At 41.4% G+C, this 22,333-nt stretch overlaps 1 protein-coding gene across 2 annotated transcripts in view; it reads right to left on the reverse strand.

Moving 5' to 3' along the window:
• LARGE1 (LARGE xylosyl- and glucuronyltransferase 1) overlaps nt 1-22,333 on the reverse strand; it is a 611,843-nt gene that overhangs the window by 333,868 nt on the left and 255,642 nt on the right. For both annotated transcript variants that reach the window (XM_072655854.1, XM_072655855.1), the window contains exon 3: nt 442-743. In XM_072655854.1, the coding sequence (XP_072511955.1) occupies nt 442-743 (302 nt within the window). The remainder of the gene's footprint in view (nt 1-441; nt 744-22,333) is intronic.

The following is a 22,333-nucleotide window of genomic DNA, read 5'->3' on the forward strand; positions in this document are numbered from 1 at the left end:
AATAGATGGATGGATGGATGGATGGATGGATGGATGGATGGATGGATAGACAAATAGGAAATAGATGAATAAAATAATACATAAATAAGAAATACAAAATGGATGAATAGAAAGATAAACAAATAAGCAAACTGGTAAATAAAAGAAGTAAATAAGAAATATAAAATGAATGAATAGAAAGATAAATAGGCAAATAAAAGAACAGATAAATGAGGAAGATAAAACAAATGAATAGATACATTGATAGATACAGTTGTAAACAGACAGACAGACAGACAGATAGATAGATAGATAGATAGATAGATAGATAGATAGATAGATAGAGATAGATAGATAGATAGATGATAGGTAGACAGATAGATAGACAGACAGACAGACAGTTGAACTGAGATACTCTTAGGTTTCTTTCATTTTGATATTGGGTATCTCTGGACTCTTTACCTCGCACTTTTCCACTGCTGGCTGCTGCCCACACTCCGAGCTATTGCCAGCCACGATGCCAGCCCTGAGGTTCTCGCTGTCACCTGTCCCCTCTTCCATTGAATAGGTTTTGGAGTGGTTGCCCCGGCGGTGGGCTGGGTTCCGGCTTTGTGCCAGGCTGAGTTGCTTGCGGAGGACCCGGTTTTCCTCTTCCACCTCTCGCATGCGCACCTCCAGGCTCTCTCGCTCTCGCTGACTTGAGGCAGTGTACCTTGGACTGTGGGGCTGGGATTCAAGTGGAGACAGTGACACTGGCTTCCCATCTGCAGTTGGAAGAGACAGAGGAAGTGTTAACACATACAAAGGCACACGCTCTCTTCTGTTCCCTAACATCCATTAGGAACCAGCAAGGCTCATTTTATGTTCAAGTTTTAACTGAAAGCAGATGGAAACTTAGTCAGAAATGAACAGAACCAGATTGAACTGGGAACAGAGTTAAGGACAGAAGGATTTACTAGAGTGATAAAAATTAATATGCTGTTCAGAAAAGGCAATCACCAAGCCATCTTCCCTAATCAAATCTATTGTTTTCCCTCCTCCATATATTCGGAATGTTTCGAGACAAAACGTTCCATCAAGTCAATGACCCAATTCAACACTCTCTCTCTCTCTCTCTCTCTCTCTCTCTCTCTCTCTCTCTCTCTCTCTCTCTCTCTCTCTCTCTCTCTCTCTCTCTCTCTCTCTCACACACACACACACACACACACACACAGAAGGAGAAACCTTACTTCTTAGAAGAGTGAATGCAATAAAGGATGGAAATATTGAAAAAAAAATATATTCAGCCTCTAAGGTCATAGTTATCACAGAACATTTTACAACCAAAAAGATTCCTCTTCTTCAAGGAACTGAAATACCACCTGGTGTGTTGCAGAAAGCCTACTTACCCTAGAGAAAGGACCTAGTTTTTTGCCACTTAACTACCTCAAATAAACCATTTATACTCATTGAACCTCTATTTTCTTCATCTGAGAAATGGGAGAATTGTGTTAGATGACCTCTGAGGCCCTCCCAGCTCTAAATCTGTATTCCTTGCACAAAGCATTTAAACTCCATGGTCCTCAGTTTTGACATCTATAAAAATGAGGAACAGGAAGGGGAATTGGGATGGGACTGGACTACGTGGATTTGAAGGTTCTTTCCAGCTCTAAGTCTCTGACCCTGCCTTTGTGACTTTGGAGAAATCATTTCAATTCTTTGGACCTCAGTTTCCTCCTTTGTCAAATGAGGGAGAAGGAAAGACTTAGTTCCATACCTATGATTAGCCAAGACATTATCCAGGAAGGCTTTCTTGATTCCTTTGCTAAAATCAGTAAGCACCAGTTATATTCCATACACTGTGCTTACAATGGGAGCATAAATATAAAATAGAAACAAATCCTGCCCTCAAGTAACTTAAATTCTACTGATGGGGCTAAGAAGTGATGAGTCTTTCTTTGGAAGTCTACTAGCTCTCTTTCCCTGATTTCCATCATCAAACAAATATTGAGAACCTACCATAGGCATGATAGTGGGCTGAATATTGGAGGAGACACAAAGTCTCCTGTCACCTATCACATGTTACCTTTTATAATGGTTAGAGGGGTGGTAAATGTTCAAAATTACTGCTAAGAGTATCAACTCACAAACATACAATCCTCTAGGTAACATCAATATCTACTTTGAGATATTGTGTATTCCTGAGGGGGGCAAATGGGGCTTCTCTATCTTCCTATTGATAATATAACCCTACACAGGTAGGTGTTAACAAAGTATCTTCTAGAGAAATGTCAAAATTCGATAAGATTTCTTGATAGATGTGACCACAGAGACTAATTTTTTTCCAGTGATTCCAATTATCCAGAAAGAAGGTGTGCTCCTTGAGGACACAGCCTGTTTCATTTGTCACTGTATTCACTTGAATCAGTGCCTGCATAGTGTTAAGTCATATATTTCAGCCTTATTCAACTCTTCATGACTTCATTTGAGATTTTCTTGGCAGAGATACTGCAGTGGTTTGCCATTTCCTTCTCCACTCATTTGATAGAGAACAAAACTGAGGCACACAGGGTGAAGTGAATTGCCCAGTCAGTAAGTGTCTGAGATCACATTTGAACTCAGGTCTTCCTGATTCCAGGTCCACCATTTGATCTACTGTACTACCTACCTGCTCTTGACTCCATATAGTAGGCAGTTAATAAATACTTGTTGAATTTAACTGAATTATTATGGTCAAATGAGTTATAAAAGAAGGAGACATATGCTTCCCAAAGGCATCATGGAGTATTTTGTCCTAAGCAGAATACACATGGAAGAGTTGCGGTCTTCCAGACACTTCTGCTTCTCAATGACATTGGACTGGTTGAATCAAGCCCTCCTTGATGAGATTCATAATTACTGCAAAGCCATCTGCTTAACCATCCATATAGTTTAAAACAAACAGATGACAAATGCTTACTGCCCAGATGAATACATATAGTTGGCCAAGCAGCCCACTGAGTTGGTGCCTCCATACATATGTCTCGGGCAGGAAATGCAGATGAACAAGCAATTCAGCCCAGAATGGAGGAGCAAGAAACTGGGCTAAATTGAATTTGGGAAATCATGAAGAATTTTCAAATATCATAAGCTGCTCCCTAACATTCCTAAAAAAGGCATTCTTCATCCACTTGTTTGTACTGTATGGATAGTTAGGCCAACTTTTTTTTTTGAATGATTGTTGATTTCATCTAGAGGCCCTGCATTGTTCTGGATTTTTTATGAAAATATGGAATATATGTATGTTTTTATATTAAATATTATGCATATATGTATCTGTTATATGTGAATGAATGAAAAGTCTTGTGTTAAACATTTACTATGTGCCAGACACCGTACTAAACATTGCAGGTACAAATACATCCGAGCAAGACAGCTGCCTACAAGGAGTTTATACACTAATAAGGTAAATCACAGGAGAGAGAAGGGAACAGGCACATGGCAGAGAATTAATATGGTGGCATATTTTCTAGACAAGATAAGTGGAAACCTTACCTATCAAAGCTCAAGTTTTCAAGGGAAGGAGTGTTAGAGTAGGAGAGGGTCAGAGTGTGGGCAAAATGCTTTGGGTGTATTTGTTTATGCACATATATTCTCTTGAAGGGGCAGCTAGCTGGGTGGTGCAACAGATAAGAGTGCTGGGCCTCAAGTCAGGAAGACTCATCTTTATGAGTTCAAATCTAGCCTTAGACACTTACTAGCTGTGTGTGCCTGGGTAAATCACCTGTTTGCTTCAATTTGTAAAATCTGTAAAATGAACTGGAGAAGGAAATGGCAAACCACTCTAGTATATTTGTCAAGAAAACCCTAACTGGGGTCACAAGAACGTTGGACAGCATTAAACAATAATGGCTTACATATTCCCAAGGAGGAAAATATTGGGGGAGGGGAGATTTAACAATGTCAACGAGTCTCTTGTCCAATCCATGGCGGTCAGTTAAATGGACAACCTAAGAGATCTGGTTCATTAGGACAATATAAGCTTGTTTGAGGACAGCTCTTGATCATAAAGCTGTGCCTGGAACATAGTAGGCAGGTAATGATCTTTGCCAGATAGATTGGTTGACAGATACTCAAAAAGATTGCACATTGGGTCTAGAAATATGTGGAAAATAATGTGAATTTCTTGAGGACAGGGAATGTTTTTGTCTTTCTTTATTGCTGCTATCGCCTGTCCTTCATTTTGGAAGAGGGCAAATGACATCATGGGTAACGTTTTGACTTTTGAGCATATCCCCCTCGCGTTAGCATGGAGACTGATCGTAAGCACTTAGTAAATGTTTGACACTTGACTTGAGTTGATTGATTTGCCTATGAGAACCTAGAATGACCCCTTAACAAGGTCAATCTTGCCCCAGAAATCAAAGTTCATTGTTTAAATATTGTGATGATCCTCATCCCATTGTGTGGTCGTGAATCATGGAGCAGAAAAGTCTAGTCTCCAAAGAATTCAACATGATTGCTTGTAGACCAAATAGTTAAATAAGGGAATGTGATGACAAATCAAAGGAAGGGACACCACTGAAGAAAGTGGGCATTATTATCACCCAACTAAAAACTTCTGGAAGGCTTACTCCCTTTGCCCTTCCCCCAGCATCTAGCCCAACGGTTTTCACACAGTCTAAGTTAATGAGTGTCTCCTGAATGCCAAATCACTGAAAAGGAAGCCACATAGGCCCAGAAGTGACATAAAACTGCATATCCCTCAGTTCTTACAGAAGGGGGACGACCCAGCCTTCATCTGTGGCTGACATCTCCTGAGTGGCTTCAAACATCAACACACCGTGCTAGAGTTCTCTATTCTCCTAACTCTCCTGGCAAAGAATGCTCCTCCTTCCTGCACTCACAGTTTTCTTATTTCATGCATGGACCCTGCTGGGCTGCCAAACTATGCAAGGAGAATCTCCCTGGGGCTCACAAAGCTTCAGGAAAAAAGACGGAAATGAATTCCACACTAAAGGTTTCGCCTTCTGCCACCAGACTACATTGGCCTCTCTTCTGAGCTTCTGATCTATCTTTGGGCCTTACAAGTCAGCCTCTGTTTTTCTCTTAATCAGCTTGGGGTTAAATGTTGAAGCTCCTAGCCCTCACCTCTCAAAGCAACAGACAGGAGTTACTGGATTCTGTTGCTTGGGGACCACAAAGCAGAGAATATAGCCAGGGAAGCTATAGGACATGATGAATCTGTAGGCAACATGTATATTGCTTCATGACAAGCAAATCAGAAGCTGTTTCTCTAAGTCTGGGGCACTCAATACACAACAAAACCATCCCATTTCCAGAAAGAGTTAAAAATAGGATATACTTGTTCTAGGCAGGTAGGTGGCATGATAGAGTGCTGGGTTTGGAGTTAAGAGGAAAGACTTGGGCTCAAATTATACACTTACTAGCTGTGTGACCTTGGGTAAGTCACTTAGCCACTCTATGCCTCAGTTTTCTCATCTGTAAAATGGAGATAGGATCTAGTGACAGTTGGAGTGAAAGTTTCTATAGGTACCCAGCAGCACCAAGAATATCCTCAGAAGTTATGGTGAGGACTGGGTTTCCCAAGCAGCATCAGTGGCTCCAAAAATTAACTCAGAGGGTGTGAACTTCATAAAGGTGAGGAGAAGAGGAAGAAGTAGAGGAGGAGGAAAAAGAGGAGAGAGAAAGAAGAGTATAAAAAACAACAAAAGAAGATAAAGAGGAAGAAGAAAAAAGTGGAAGGAGGATGATAACAGTAACAAAATCACCTTTATTTGCCTCAGTTTCCTCATCTGTAAAATGGGGATAATAATAGCACCTACCTTAAAGGATTGTCATGAGAATCTGATGAGACAATATATACAAAGTGCTGGGCACAGTGCCTGGCATATAGTAGGAGTTTAATCAATGTTTATTCCATTCTCTTTTGGATTTTGAATATATTCCACCACTAAAAGGAAAAGATTGGATTTGAACTTCTTTCATAAAATAATTTTTATTGTATGCTTTGTTTTTACACTACTTCAATTTCCCACTGAAATCCACTTCTCAGCCCATTCCAACCTCAGCAAAGAAGTAAGGGGAAGGGCCTTCTTTAGAGCCAGACTTGGTCATAATTATTTTATAGCATTGCATAGAATGACTTCTAAGGTTCTGTCCAGATCCAGTATATATAAAAAAATAAACACGAGATGCGAAAATTTAGAAATGTCTCTACTCTGAATGCTCACATGAATCATTTGTGCCCGCCCTGTGGTAGTCTTCCAAGCTCCTATTGGTCTGATCAGTCATAACTGGACACGTGATACCTTGACTCCAACATAGTGATGTCATTTTGATCTTCTTTGAGAATGAAGGATAACAACCAAGCTTAGGATGAATCTATGAAGTCTGAAATATAAATGGCAGCCCTTCCTCATTACCTCTCATTGCATGGTACTTTCCACTTGGAAACATAGGGTCTATTTATATCCAAAGGCATGTTCCTGGCACCCACTGATCTATGGTTCACCCACTTGGAGTTTAAAATGTCAAACAAGACATTATTCAAATCCTCAGGTGACAACACTCTCCCTTTCTCCCCAATGAAATGCACATACAAAAACACCACCACAAATAAGAAGTTACCATCAGACTCCAAGCTCTGAAACCACTTGAGATGAATGTTCAGAATTAAGAATCAAAACATCTTATAGTTCCAAACAAAAAGGGTAAATTGGAAATCAGCCTCTGTACAGTCAAGTGACAAAGATGAGGGACTTGTCATCCAAAACACCCTAAATGCAAATCTGAATCAATTCATGCTCATTTGAATATCTCTGGATCTTTGAGGAATTAGAATCCCCTGAGACATAGACAGTGAAAATGAAAAGAACTAGGGAACAAATCTCAAGGAGACAAAGTATGGGGAACTAAGAGTTCTCTGCACTACCTCAAAGGGTGCTAAGGATGATGGGGTCTTCCAAAGGCCAACTGTCACCTGGGTAAGGGAAATCTGAGTTCTAAGATGAGGTAAACCAGAAAGCCAGCCCAGGTGGATATTTTCAGGGGCTCTCAAGAGCAGAAATCTAAGGGATGAGGAAAAACAGGAAAACCTATTTTCTGGAAGAGGAGTTCAGGCCAAGATGAGGAGGCAAGATAAAAGCAGTGGTCACATTATGACACATTTTTCCTGGCCAACTTGTATCCCCAGTGCTGAGGTCTTTTCATGGTCTAAGTCTGTGTTTCCCTAGCCCTGACCTTTATGGACTGGTCATCAAGGTCAGGTCATGGGAAGGATCTCTTATTCTCCCCAGCACTCAGAAAATGGGCCTCCCCTTGCCCCCTTCCCAATAACTCAACAAACATTTATTAAGTATTTTCTATGTACCAGGCAGCATGTTACATGCTAAGTTCTGGGGATACAAAGAAAGGCAAATGCAGTCTGTGTCCTTGCATTCTAATGGAAGAGATGACAAGTGAATAATTAGGCACACACATGATATAAACTGAACAGATGGGAAAATCAAGAAGACCTGATTTTAAATCTGGTCTCACATACTTTCTAGCTGTGCAACTCTGGGCAAATCATTTAACCTTATTCTGCCTCAATTTCCTCATCTGCAACATGAGTTGGAGAAGGAAATGGGAAACCACTCCAGTATCTTTACCAAGAAAACCCCAAAGACAGTATGGTCCATGGGGTCATGAAGAGTCGGACATGAATGAACTACTGAACAACAATATCTCAGTGTGGAAGATGGCACATTATCAGCAAGATACTTCTCCCTACCACCTTCTCTCCAAGTCTGGACTGGACTATAAGTCATAATCGAGTGTTGAGTGACCATTAGTCAGGGATGCTGCAGAGAAGATTTCTGTCCAGCTGCATTCTCAGATAAGAACAAGAATAACGACCCCTTCTATCCACCACCACCACCACATCTGCCTCCTCCTCATCTCCCACTCCCACTGCAGAGGTCTCAAATAGCAAGGAAAGGAGTAGAACGCCTTCTTTAGAAGAAGTTTGGGAAAGATAGTTCCAAGGACCGAATAGAGCAGTTGCCTTCCCTTGTAACAGTTACAGTAGGTTAGGCTAAGTCAGAAAAATATCATGTTCTTCCTCTTCTAAAAAAAAGGAAAGAAAAAAGTACTTAATTTTGAGATTGTTTTCTGTGCTTGACAGTAGTCCTCACACAGAAAGAATAAAAGACATAGCACATGCAATAAACAAAGAAGGTAATAGACTAAGAAACTATTAGTCATGCATGATATCAAGAATGCCATGTGACTTTCTTAGCAAGGAAGTCACTTAAAGTTGTTGGGCCTCAGTTTCCTTATGTGTAAAATGAGTTTAGACAACAAGGCCACAGAAGCCCTTCCAGTATGATCTAATGACTTCTCATGAACACTATTTCTTCATCTAAAAAATGGTGGGGGATAGGGGAAGAATGGAAAGGAATTATAGTATATGGCCTTTGAGATTATTCCAGATCTAAATATATGATTCTATAAGTTCATAGGCCTCAGTTTACCCATCTATTAGGTCATTGAACTCTATTACTTGTGAAGCAGCTCTAAGTTCATGCTCCTATGACAATGATCACAATGGGGACCATTAGTCATTTAACTAGGTCCTTCAAGGGTGGTATTCCTGAAAGATGTGCAGGCTCTATTTAAGACAGGAGGTTTTCTCTGTATGTCATGGACTCCTCTGGCAGTCTGGTAGAGTCTATAGGATCTTTTTCAGAAAAAAATTAAATGTACAATTTATATAGGATTATGAAGGAAAACAATTATGTTGAAATGTAAGGTTTATTTCTAATAAAATCACAGACCTCAGCGTCAGATCCCCTGATTTGAGAGACCTTTGACATTTGCCATATGATTTCTCCTTCAGTCATTTGTTATATATTTCATTTTCTTTCCTGGATCCTCACCTGTCTCCTACCTCCCATACGCGGGTATACTGCAGACCTCTAATCTAGATCCACTTCTTTTCTGTCTCTCCCTTTTCTCCTTTAGTAATCTCATCTTTTCCCAGAGGTCTAATTACCTCCTCCTGGCAGATGTGTTCCTAATCTTTAGATCAAAATCTAATCTCTTCTCTATCTTCATCTCCAAGATTTTTTCCCACTTCACCAGTTTTCCTCACTTGAATAAAATATAGTGAGATTATTAGATTATGATAATAATTAGTAAAAAGCAGGATAAGATCAAACCACCCTAAAATGGGAGATGCCTCCAGGAGGTCATGAGCCAGTCTTCTGTGACTACAGTCAAGAGTTGGCTAGTTTCTGGTCTTGCTTTATCAGATGGTGGCCTAAAAACCTCTAACTTCATCTCCATCTGTCTAAAATTAATATGTGAATACAGTTCTAACCAGCCGGCTCACCGCCTTTCAGTGGTAGCATCAGGAATGAATATTTGATTTGACGAGCTTGTCAAACTGTCACGTCCCTCTGGTGTTCTTTTCCACTGCTGCAGATGTGATCCGAGATAATGCCCCTGTCCATTCCCTGGCTTAGTCTACTCAGGGATGTTATGTATACGTAGGCCCTTGCTGGGAGTCATTCAGGGAGATTTTAGCTCTGGTGGGTGGGATGGCTTATACTGTTAGGCTGGAAGAAAAGGGAAGTAGAGAAGGGAAGGGAATAAAGGCTAGTTCTTAAATGAATGAATGAAGGAGTGGGTATTAAATATTTATTATAGCCTAAGAACTGTGCTAAATGTTTGAGATATAATAATAAAAAAAGCATCAGATTTCCTGCCCTCGTGAAGCTTCTCTTCTAAAACAGAAGGTAACACATATGTAGGCATTATGGTCAATGATGATTTGATCAGGAAAATCACAGGGATGGTGCATGGAGCCATGGGGTAATTGGTTGGCATGTTGTTTCTTAGGAATGCTAATATTAACTGGATTGCTATGCAAAGATCAAGAAATGTGCATTCATCTCTGTGTGTGAGACTGTATGCATGTGTGTTTGTGTGTGAGGGGACTTTCCAAACAGGAGCATGGCAGAGGCAGGAGAAAAGCATGGGTGGGTGGGTGGGGTATTAAGCTAGTCAGACATGGCAAACTCTCATCAATCAGGAGCACAGAGACCAAGGGCAGGGTCTGAAGAATCTGGGAGATATGCAGTCAAGCCAGATGGTATGAGAGGAAGAAAGTGAGGTGCTGGGGGTGGAAATGGGGTTGGTTAGATATGTCAAACTCTCATCCATTTCAATGATAAAAAAGGCAACTGAATTGGATTTATAATAAGAAAACCAAGGTTTAAATCCCATCTCCGACACATGACACCTTATAGTTTACCTCACTATCCCTGTTTCCTTATTTGTAAAAGGAAGGAATTGGACCTGTAGAAGCCCTGAGAACTCTAGATCTCAATGATCATAAAAGCCTTTTTAGATGCAAATGTTCCTGCTCTTAGCAATGGTCAAAGAATCAATGGAATGGATGATTAACTCCCACAAATGGGGAGTCAGGTTTTTATAAAGGCAAAATTTTTAGGGAGTGTTGCTGGGGGTCTCTTAAAAATAATCCTTTTCAGTATACAGCCAAGTCACTTAAATGAATGTTAACATTCTCACCCTGACACTAAATTAAAAAGAAGTGGTGACAAGTGAAAATCAGCCCTCTTCTCCTTTCCTATCTCCTTTTTTTCTTATGGATATTCCCAATTGCCACTTCCCAAGTGGACTAAAGAGATTGGAATGTGCTAACTCTTGTGTATGATGAGTTTGTCTACAAGCACACAAATTGTGTGTGTGTGCATGTGTGCATGTGTGCGTGTGTGTGTAATATTTGCACCATCCAACTCAGAGGGCCATTAGGAAGACCAAATGAGAAAATGGATGTAGAGTATTTTGTGAACTTTCTGGTTCCATGTGTCATCATGACCTCAAAGTGAAGATGATTTTTCTAGCCTATGCAAGTAGAACACAAGTTCTGGAACAGCTCACTGAGCTGGAGGGGCTTAGCTCCTGCGACTGAAGAGGGATGATGGTGTCTGGAGACCAGCCTAGCTAATTTGAGACTTGCTCATCATCAGATTGATCAGAAGAGGATGAATTTCCCAAACCTGAAAGGTCATGAACTCCATCTATGAACACACAGTAGGGTGTTCATCATGGAAGATATCTTCACATAACATATATCACAACTGCTAGGGCAGCTAGGTGGTGCACCAATAGAGCACCAATGCAGGAGTCAGGAGGACCCGAGTTCAAATCTCACTTCAGACACTTGACACTCACTAGCTGTGTGACCTTGGACAAGTCACTTAACCCCAACTGCCTCATCCTGGGTCATCTCCAGTAATCCTGATGAATATCTGGTCACTGGATTCAGATGGCTCTGGAGGAGAAGTGAGGCTGGAGACCTGCACAGTCCTCCCTCACTCAAAACAAAGTCAAGTGCAAGTTATGCCATTATTTCTCTGATGGCATGGTCTTCTTTGGCAATGAAGGATGAACACACACATGTCACAACTGCTGAAGTATTGAAATACACACTTCAATAGATCCATAAACTTACTGATGTTGGTACTTCCTCCTCCACAATAGAGAGCAATCTTTTCAAATCTTCTCATACTTTGTTGTACTAGTCCATGTCTTTGTGTATCTGTGGGTATACAATGGAATACAAACTATACTTGTTGTTTGTCCTTCATTTTTTAAGAACAATGACATCATGGGGTGATGTCTTGACTTGCATGTGACTTGGATTCAAGTGAGGCAGAGTTGCACAGTCTTCACCTCATTATTTCCTCCAGAGTCCTTGAAGTCCAGTGATAAGACCAAAGCCAAGATAACCGGTCATGGCCTGGGATGCAGTGGATGACCTTGGTATTTTCAATGTCTGATCAAGATGTAAGCGCTCCACAGTGCTTGCTTCAGTTACCTTCATGGTCATTGGAACAAATTGTTCTAATCCACCCATTCCACTTATGAGAAGTCTTCATGTGCTTGCGGTAGGTATTCCCCTAACTCACCAACAGGTTTAAAGTATGTTGGCTACCCTCAACCTGTTTTAGCGCATCTGCCAAGACAGTTTTACTGGGGTGTGGCTATTACACATGCTGCAGCTTCTTAGAGTCACAAATAAGAAGTGGGTGATTTGTGGACACCAAGGGTAGGTGAGCAGCCCTGAAAAGAGCTTGTCAAACCTTCATACCAGTGGTGCTAGTATTCCTTGAACATCCCATGTACCCCATAAACATATTAATTTTTAAATCAACATATAGATTAAAAATATGTGATCTCTTCAATGTGGGTATTCCTTCTAATAATGTAGGGTTCAAGTTAAGTATACCTGCACATCCTATGTGACTCTTATAAATCATCCCTAGGGAGGAGGGAGAGAAGCACTTACTACTTCTAGGACCTTAGTCAAAGCATACAAATTTCCTGGGTTTCAGTTTCGTCATCTGTAAAATTAGGGATAGTTCTAGATGGCTATTGAAGTCCCTACAGTTCTAGATCTATGATCTCATGAATCCTCCCAGACCTTGGGTTCCTTTGCTATGAAGTGAAGGAGATGAACTAGATGAGGGCCTCTGATTCCCCTTCCATTTGTATATCTATAGACCCTATGATTCTTTGATGACTCAATCACCATCATGTTGGTCTTGAGTTCCTTTGATTGTTACCTAAACACCAACAGAACACATGGACTCTCCATCAACCATCCTTCTCTTTCTTCCAAGAGGATAACCCCACTTTTCCCCATTCATGCATTTATTTGATGATCTGCTTTGTACTACTCAAACAATTCAGTGATCTGTGCTTGCCTTGATGTGGGTTTCCCTCTGGTGATGCAGATCTTGCCTCTCCAAGCATAACTCTTCCAGGGTAACTTGTTCATATTCTCTCCTCAGTTCACCATAGGTACTCTGCTCAGTGGGCCTTTGCATGATTCCTAATATTCATAATTCTTTATCCATGATGTACTGAAGTCTATTCTTGTTTATCAGATTCCACTCCATGGCCCACTGTATGGTCATCAAGTCCAGTTCTTCAGACATCCTAGTAATCCATGACTCATGGCAGCACAGAGCTGGATTCAAATTCCAACTCAGATCATTACCAGTTGTATGACCCCAAGGAAAGACACTCAGTCTCACTGGGTTTCATTTTCCTTGTTTGTAAAGTGAAAGAGGGAGACATACTCAATGACCTCTAAAGTATCTTCCAATACTAAATTCCTAGCTCGAACCCAAACATTTGAAGAGCACTGCTCTTAAAACAACAAGCAAAAAAATTCCCAAAGTATACAAACAAAAAGGGGATAGCTGGCCTTGTGTCAAGGGAACTCTTCAAGATAATTACAATGTATATGCATGTTCAAATTTTCCAACATATTCAGGATCAGTCCTAGGGATCACAAATGTGAGAGACCCTCTAACAATGCCGATCACAGCTCATTCACATCCAGCTGTCCTGTGTGACCCTGACAAACCCACCACAGAGGAAAGGGTCCACCCAGTACACAATTTACCAAATATGATTAAACCCTCTCTCTTTCTCCTGTTCAATTCCAGGACCAATTCACAGTCTATGTGAGATATCTTGAAAGTTGGACTCTGTAGGCTTTATAGACATGTTATATATACATCAACATTTTATGCAGCCTGATTTACTCAAAAGACAGTTGTAAACAAGAGACTTGGGGGGAAGCACAACCTGACCAAATGTGTGCCATGCTAGATCCTTCATTGCTGAGTCTCCGTTTCCTTAAACGTAAAATGAGAGGGTTAGGCAAGATCCTGAACCTCAAAGCCTTAGTTTCCACATTTATGAAGTGAGAGAGTTGGACAATAACTTTAATCCGTGGGCCTCAGTCTTCCTCACTGTAAAATGAGAGGGTTGGATTAGATGATTTTCAAGGTCTTTTGCAGCTCTCAGTCTATAATCCTAGCAACCTAAATACTCATAATTTCTAAGCTAGTTTTCTTGTACTTGAAATGAGGACAGGAATCATTCGAGCATATACTTTACATTTCTCAGAGTTGTTGTGAAGATGTCAGGAGATAATGTATGTAAAGAAAAGGGAAAACAATGAATAGTGAAGGTGCAGGGTCGGGGTGGACCTGGGATTTCACTCATGCAGGGAAGTCTCCAGAAAGAAAACTCCCCTGTACTATTACAGATCAGCAACCATTCTGTAATTTACAGATATGAAGGGACGGTGGGTGGTTAAATGGTTTCCTCAGGGCCATGTAACCAGCGCTGGCCAGCTTTCTATCTAAATAGATAGCTAACACTTATATAGCTCTTACTATATGCCAGCACTTACTATTTGCCTCGCAACAATCCTGTGAGATGGGTGCTATTAATATCTCCATTTTACAGATGAGGAAACTGAGGCAAGCAGAGGTTAAGTGTTTTTCCCAGAGTCACATAGGTAGCCAGCATCTGAAGCTATATTTCCCCACTGTAATATACTACTTGTCATGATATGTGTGTATGTATATATGCATGTATGTAGGTATATGTGTGTATATATATAAAGATAAATTAGATTCTATTACATATGTATACATGCATATATATATGTATATGTATGTATGTGTATAGATGGAAGGAGAGAGAGAGAAAGAGAGAGAGAGACAGAGAGAGAGAGAGACAGAGAGAGAGAGAGACAGAGAGAGAGAGAGACAGAGAGAGAGAGAGAGACAGAGAGAGAGAGAGACAGAGAGAGAGAGGGAGAGAAAGAGGGAGAGAGAGGAAAGCCTCCAGCATTTTGGGTTTGGTGAATTTACAGATTTACATAGATCAGGGTCAAGTAAAACAGTTTGAAATGGGTAGGCTGCTATCTGCAGGGAAATCCCACATTGATAAAACAGATCATGGATATAACGGAGTATCTGAGCATCCATGAAGAATAAATGTGGTATTTTATATATATACATATATATATATGCACATATGTGTGTATATATATATATATGTATCTATGTCTGTATACATATCTCCATACACTAAATAATGGGTGCACATATACTTACATACACTTACTCCACTCTCCATTTGAAGTTCTGCTTGGTCTGAATTCCAGGGAACAAGATCCCCCTCCCAGGATAAGCTAATCACCAGAAATCTATCATGGGGTCCAACTCAGCCTTAGACACTCAGCACCTGCATATATATGTGTATATGTGGCTTATATGTTTATAACCAGCATCCTCCTCTCCAACCTCTTCCCCTTCATCTAGCATGATTTAGTAACAACAAAACAAAAGAAATAAGCAAAACTAACTTTAGAATGAGAAGCCTCGAGTTCAATCTCAGCTCTGTCAATTACTACCTGGATCACCTGTCAATTACTACCTCAGTGATCTTGTTCAAATTCACTGAAGTTCCCCAAGCCTCAGTTCCCTCACCCCCTAGAATTAGGCAGTGAATTTATATGGCATCTGAGGATCTTCACAGTTTCTAACTCCATAATCCCACGATCTCTTGGCAGCAGAAGTGGGTTGAAAAATTAAGTTTTCTCAGGGACAGATATTGGGCAAAATAGAAAATGTGATGGGAAGTTCAGTCATGGCAGGGGATAATATCCTATTGGAGAGGAGTTGGGCAAAGATAACCAGCTATTGATAGCAGGAGAGAAGCTTGGCTAAAATGATGTGCTAATATCTATTCAGCACAATAGCTACTCTTCCCCCTCCTCTTGAAGAGACTGTCATTTTTCTCTAAGTTGTACTCCTGGGAAGATGGTGATTTTTGTGGAAGGTCCTTCAGACAAGGATGGAGAAGCGACCAAAGAATACGCTTGCTCTCGCTCGCGCTCATCTCTCTCTCTCTCTCCTCTCTCCCTCTCTCCTCTCTCTCTCTCTCTCTCTCTCTCTCTCTCTCCTCTCTCTCTCTCTCTCTCTCTCTCTCTCTCTCTCCCTCTCTCTCTCTCTCTCTCTATATATATATATATATGTACATATACATATATACATACATATACATATACATACGTGTGTGTATATATATACGTGTATATATATATATATATATATAAAAGTAATACTTAGATTTCCTCCATCGGGTTGGGATGGAAGAGAGAAGGGTGGAGCCAAGACGGAGGAATAAATAATGGAAGGAAAGTCTGAATCACCTTGGACTTCTGACACATCACATACACATGGGATATAATTTGGTGTCCATGTTGTTCCAGAAATACAGATAAGCTCCTTGGGGGGCAGGGGCTGATTCTTTTTTGGGGGGGGCAGGTATATCCTCAGTGCCTAACTCAGTGTTTGAAACAGAGAAGACATTGAATGATGCTCTTTGAATTTAACTCCATTTTTATGGGAATTTTGTAAATCTCAGTTCATTGGATACGCTTGCCATGTATTTTTAAGAGGTAGCCTGACTTGCTGGGAAAAATAAAAAATAAAAGCCTTAGATTTAGAAGCAAAAAACCCCTCAATTCCTGGCTGTGCGTCTTACTTTCTATGTCAGCCAGAGCAAGTAGTTTCCCCTTCTGATCCTCAGTTTCCCCATCTGTAAAAAGGAAGCATTAATCTCACCTGTAAAAATACCTGTCTCACAGAGAGAATGAGACAAAACCATGTTTGCAAAATGCTTTGTTAATCTTCAGGTACTAGGTAAACCTTCAGAGTAAATTGGCCAAATAGGACTTGCCCCTTCCTGAATACCACCCCTTCTTCTCCCCTTTGCTGAATATCATCTAGCACCCCTCTTACTGACAATCTTCTTTAAATAATTGGGGTGAAGGAAGGTCAGCTTCATTTTTAATTCTGTATGTTTCTTATTTCAGGTGGCACAGTGGGTAGGGTACCCAGCTTGGTATCAGGAAGATAGGCGATTACTAGCTGTGGGACCTTGGGCAAGTCACTTCACCCTGTTTGCCTCAGTTTCCTCACCTGTGAAATCAGCTGGAGAAGGAAATGGCAAACCCCTCCAGGACCTTTGCCAAGAAAACCCCAAATGGGGTCACAGAGCATTGGACACAACTGAAAGAAATTATCAACAACGTGTCTTATTTCACCTCCCTGTGGAAGCTGGTTGAGGGCAGAGAGTTTTGTTTTGTTGTCTTTGTAGACCCGGCACCTGGAACAGAACCTGCCTGGCACATAGTAGCATGGCATCGCATATTATTCTAGCTAGCTGAGCTGGTCTGAAGATTTGGTGCTTTTGTGGGGCTGAAAGTCCAATGGCAGTCTCTGATATAAGAAGGCAGCCACATAAGCTCGCATATTCTTGGACTTCATTAAGAGAGGCAGTGCTTTCAGGAGTAGCCAGTTGATACTCCCTCCATACCCTAGCTTGTTCAGACCACATCTAGTATCCTGTGCTCAAGTCTAGAAAGGGCATTATAGAAGAGATGCCAAGCTGGAAAGCATCCAGAAGGGGCAAATGGGATGGATGAAGGAACTGAGAGTTTTAACCTGAAGGCCAAGGGAGAGGAAGATTGCTAACCTTGATGGTCTGAAGGTATAAGGGAATTAGATTATCAGTTTAGCCCCAGAAGACAGAATTAGGAACAAAAGGTACAAGTTAATAAAGTGATAAATAGAGGCTGGAGATAAGGAATACTACCACAGTGCATGAGGGAAATATGCTGCCTCTGAAGGTGGCTACTTTCCCTTCACTGGAGGTCTTGGAGCAGAACCTGGAGGAACACCTATTGGGTGTACTGATGTGAGAATTCTTTTTAAGGTAGCGGTTACGTTAAGAATCTGCTAAGGTCTCTCCCTACACTTTCATGAAGTAGGCACTGTTGGCTGATATATTTCTCTGGATATATATCCACAAAGTCCTTTTGCAATGACTCATAATAGGATAGAAGGAACTCTGGGTTCTCAAAGGCTATACCTATCAGGATGCAAACTCTGGTGGGTCATTGCAAACTTTAAAATCTTTTACATCTGTCATCGGAGCACCACCCTACTTCCTTTCAGATAAACTCATAACCTGAGTGGCTATAGTATGGCACAATTTTTCTACTATTATATTGCTTTCAATCAGTTAAGAAATATCCATTAAACACCTGCTATGTGCTGGACACCGTGTGGTAGGAGCTAAGATCATTTCCTCAAGTAAAGGTCAGGTGTGAATATTACTAGTGGAAAAAATACACAAGCAATTTACTTATTCAGTGCAATACCAATTAAAGTACCGAAAAATACTGTATAGATCTAGAAAAATATCAAAATTCATCTGGAAGAGCAAAAGGTCCAGAATATCAAGGGAATTAATGAAAAGAAATGCTAGGGAAGGTGGCCAGCAGCTATGAAGTCGGAGGATCTGAGTTCAAATGCTGTCTCAAGCTACGTGATGTTAGGGAAGTCAGGTTACTCCTAGGAGCCTACGTTTTCTCATCTCTACAATGAAAGGGTTGCACCAGAAGACATCTGAGATCCAGTCCAGCTCTACACTGGTGTAGAAATCAAAGCAAAAACACCATAGGAAAACAAGGGAAGAGGGGAAGAAGGGGCTATGGAAAGCATTCATCTCTATGCCCCAGAATATTCAAAGACATTTGGTCAAAGTTAGTCGTTGGAGAGAGGGAGAGAGAGAGGGAGAGAGTGAGGGGGGGAGGGGGAGAGGGAGAGGGAAAGCAGAAGTGATTAACTCACAGTTTCCCTGCTGAGGATTTGTCTCAGCTGTTTATCACCAGAATCTCCAGCTGATAATTATTAAGTTAAACTTTGGAGCGATATTAGCACATGCAAAGCACTCTTTCCACTTCTGAAATAACAATGACAAGAATATACGTCCTGATGTAGTACCCAGAGGGACTGGGATAGGAGAACACCAGAGGCCTCCTTCAGACTACCTGACTCACAATATTCAAACCAAACACTCAATGAAAACTTGGAATGCCATTGGTTGAAAGAGAGATGGCTTCCACAGCAGCACCATGTGGGCTCAAGTCCCATGTCTGACACTTATTGAGTGTGGGATGCCTTCTCAAGCGACTTTCTAAGGCTTTAAGTTATATTCTTCAAAGGTGACATTAGTCATAGACCAGTGCTGACCTGCAGTGGAAGTTAGCTATATCCTTCAAGTCCCTATTCCTTTTCTTTTCAGTGACATAAGAGGTAGCATTGTAAAATAGAGAGATGGCCAAGTGTTGCTCAGTCATTTCAGTCATGTCCAATTCTTCACGATCCCATTTGGAGTTTTTTTGGCAGAGACACTAGAGTGATTTGCCATTTCCTTTTCCATTTCATTTTACAGGTGAGGAAAACTGAAACAAATAAAGTTAAGTGACCTGCCCAGGATCATGCAGCTAGTAAGCATCTGAGGCTGGATTTGAATTCAGAAAGATGAGTTTTCTCAACTCCAGGGCATGGCACTCTAGCCACAAGAGTTGGGGGACCTTGGGCAAATCACTGCTTAACCTTTTTTCTATAGTCAGCTTTCTAAAATGATAAATTGTCAAACTCCTAATGTGAGTTCCTTACACCAATGAAATAACAAGTGTTAAGTTCTATCCCTAAGTATTCAATGGAAATAAATCAACCCCCCTCCCCAAAAGAGAAGAAAAGAAATTGGCAGTGTATCAAAAACCAGCTCCCAAGCCATGGACTGACTCTTGAATAAAAAATACCTGAAATCTGCCTCCAGAGCTCATCTACATAAGTGATGGTCTTCCTTCCCCCCAGCTTCCCACACACCTGGGCTATTTCATTGATGATAAAGCAACTCTTAAGTTATTAATAGTTTTCCCCCAGACTGAGCCTTGCCTCTCTTCCTGAACCCCACCCCCCAACACATCACCACCAACACTTTTCATTCTCTGCACCTGTCTCAAAGTCACTTCAGCCATCAGAGAAGGGACTGAAAAAGCAAACAGCAGCCAATTCTGAGCCTGGGATGCCTGATTTCTGTTGTGACATTCATCTTCACTTGTGAGCAAAAATGAAGGGGCTCAGAATAAGTCTCCTCCTCCTCCCCTTTGAAAAGAATGTCATAACATAGAAAAACCGTCATCCCAAAGAATTCAGCCAAGACCTTGCTATTTGAGCATAACTGGTCTCTTCTCAAGGAGATTGGGAAGACCCAGCCCTTGAAGGACTCCAACACACACTGTTTTGTGTACTTGAAGGGTGGTAATGGGGAGGAGCTCAGAAGGTATCTTTCTCTGAGAGGAGATCACAACTATTTTAGTCTTTAGTTAATAATCTTTGCGAGATGATAGAAGGAGAATTGGAAGGTACTTTGGCGAATATCTAGAACCATTTGGACAACTATATTGTCCAAAGTCACCAAGACCACTGGAATCATTGGAGATGGAAAAGACCTTAGAAGCCATAGTTTCATTCCCTAATATTACACAGGAGGAAACTGAGACCTAGATGTTATTCTTCAATCATTTCAATCAATCCCTCCCTTCACACTTCTCTCACTCTCCAGGTTCTCACATTTGTAAAGTGAAGGAACTGGTCTAGATAAATTGCAATATCTCTTTGAACTCTGGACTTAGAGTTAGTTGGGTGGTGCAGTAGATAGAGTTCTAGACTTAGAGTCAGGAAGACCCAAATTCAAATCGTGCTTCAGATACTACTAGCTCTGGCAGGTACAAAGACAGACTTGGGTGGTACTTTTCTGGACAAGGGTTGTATAAAAGTTGCCTTATAAGAGCCTCAAGAATATGATATTCCCATTTTGTGGATAAATAATAGATGTGGGGAAGTTCAGGGTCTCACCTATGATTCAACAGCTCAAGAGTGTTGGGAGAGCAACAAGACAAGCCTTGGTGGGTAAAGTGAAAATCCAGCCACCTGTGGCCAGTGAATGGTCTCCTGGGGTGCTGAGGAGTCCCCCAGTGCTGCAACACTTCTGAAAATAACCAACACTAGCCTGTCGTGGCTGTCATCATAGAGTATGAACTAGAAAGCAAGGTCTAGGGATTTTCAAATGTAGAAAAGTTGATTCTTGTCAGTACAGCAATAGTAATGGCATCTATCTATCTCCTTCAGGTTTACCAACCACTATCTCTGCATTAGCCTGATGACTGTGTTAATCCCCTAAATGAAGTGGGTATAATCTATATGACTGTCACATGAGGAAATAAAACCTCAGAGAGGTTTGGGAAGCTAGAGGTACTCAGTTGTGAGTATCAGAGGCAGAATTTGATAGATTCCAATGGTTTCCAAGATCAGGACTCCTGGCATTCTTCAAATTTCTTGCAAGGCTCATATGTGGAGAAGAGACTTCAGACACTACTGGGGCCAAGCCCTTCTTTGTACTGGGAGAGATAACATGGCCCACTGGAATGAGCTGGGTCTGGAATCAAAAGGCAAGGGCTTGAAGCCCAGGTGCACTTACCAGCTGCATGACTCCAGTGGGCTAGCCATTTAACCCTGTTTGCTTCAGTTTCCTCAGCTGTAAGATGAGATTATAACAGTGCCCACCTCCTAAGATTATTGCAAGGATCAAATAAGATAACATCTGTAAAATGTTGAGCACAGTACCTGGTACACAGTAGGAGTTTACTATATGCTTCTTCCCTTCTTCCCCTTTTCCCTACAGGTCCCTCCTCATTCTAGCTCTAACATTCCCTGAGTAAGACAATCCAGATCAAAACCCCAGGCCTCAGAGTCTAAATCCAGGATTGTTTTCATTGCAGCACCAATGACCCTCCTAAATGCGCAGAACTATTACGTAGTCACATCCAAAATCCCTCTGCTTCTCGTCTGAAGTCAGGAAAGAGATAACCTTGTCACTTGCCACACAGCAGGAAGCCTACGCCCTACTCACTGATGAAGACCTTTCCCCCCTTCCCCAAAGCCTTTGCCACCTCCCGATTAAATGACTGTAATTTAATAAGCTGCTATATTTCCCATGTGCTGCACGATGTCAGGAGATCAAGACTAGGCTAGCTAATGTATTTCTCTCAAAGGAGGGACAAACACAGCTGAAGCAAGATAGAAATATAAGGGAGAGGAGAAAGAGAGGAAGAGGAAGGGAGGAAGGGGACAGAGGGGAAGAGAGACACAGAGAGAGGGGAGAGAGAGAAAGAGAAGGAGGAAGAGGAGAAGGAGAAGGAGGAGAAGGAGAAGGAGGAGATGGAGAAGAAAGAGGAGGAGGAGGAGAAGGAGAAGGAGAAGAAGGAGGAGGAGAAAGAGGAGGAAGACAAGAAGACGAAGAGGAGGAAGACAAGAAGACGAAGAGGAGGAGGAAGAGAGGAGGGAAAGGAAGGAGAGAGAAAGGGTAGAAGATAGGGATGGAGAGAGAGAGAGGCAGGGAGGGAGAGAGAGAGAGGGAGAGACAGAGACAGGTAGAGAGGAAGGAGAAGGAGGAAGAGGAGAGGAGGGGAGGAGAGGAGGGGAAGAGAGAAGAGAGAAAGGGTACAAGCAGGGAGAGGAGGGGAGAGAGGATGAACAGGGTGGAAGAAAAGAAGGGAGGGAAGGGAGAGGAA

This window comes from Notamacropus eugenii, chromosome 3 (genome assembly GCF_028372415.1).
Source record: "Notamacropus eugenii isolate mMacEug1 chromosome 3, mMacEug1.pri_v2, whole genome shotgun sequence".
Classification (NCBI taxonomy): Eukaryota; Metazoa; Chordata; class Mammalia; order Diprotodontia; family Macropodidae; genus Notamacropus; species Notamacropus eugenii.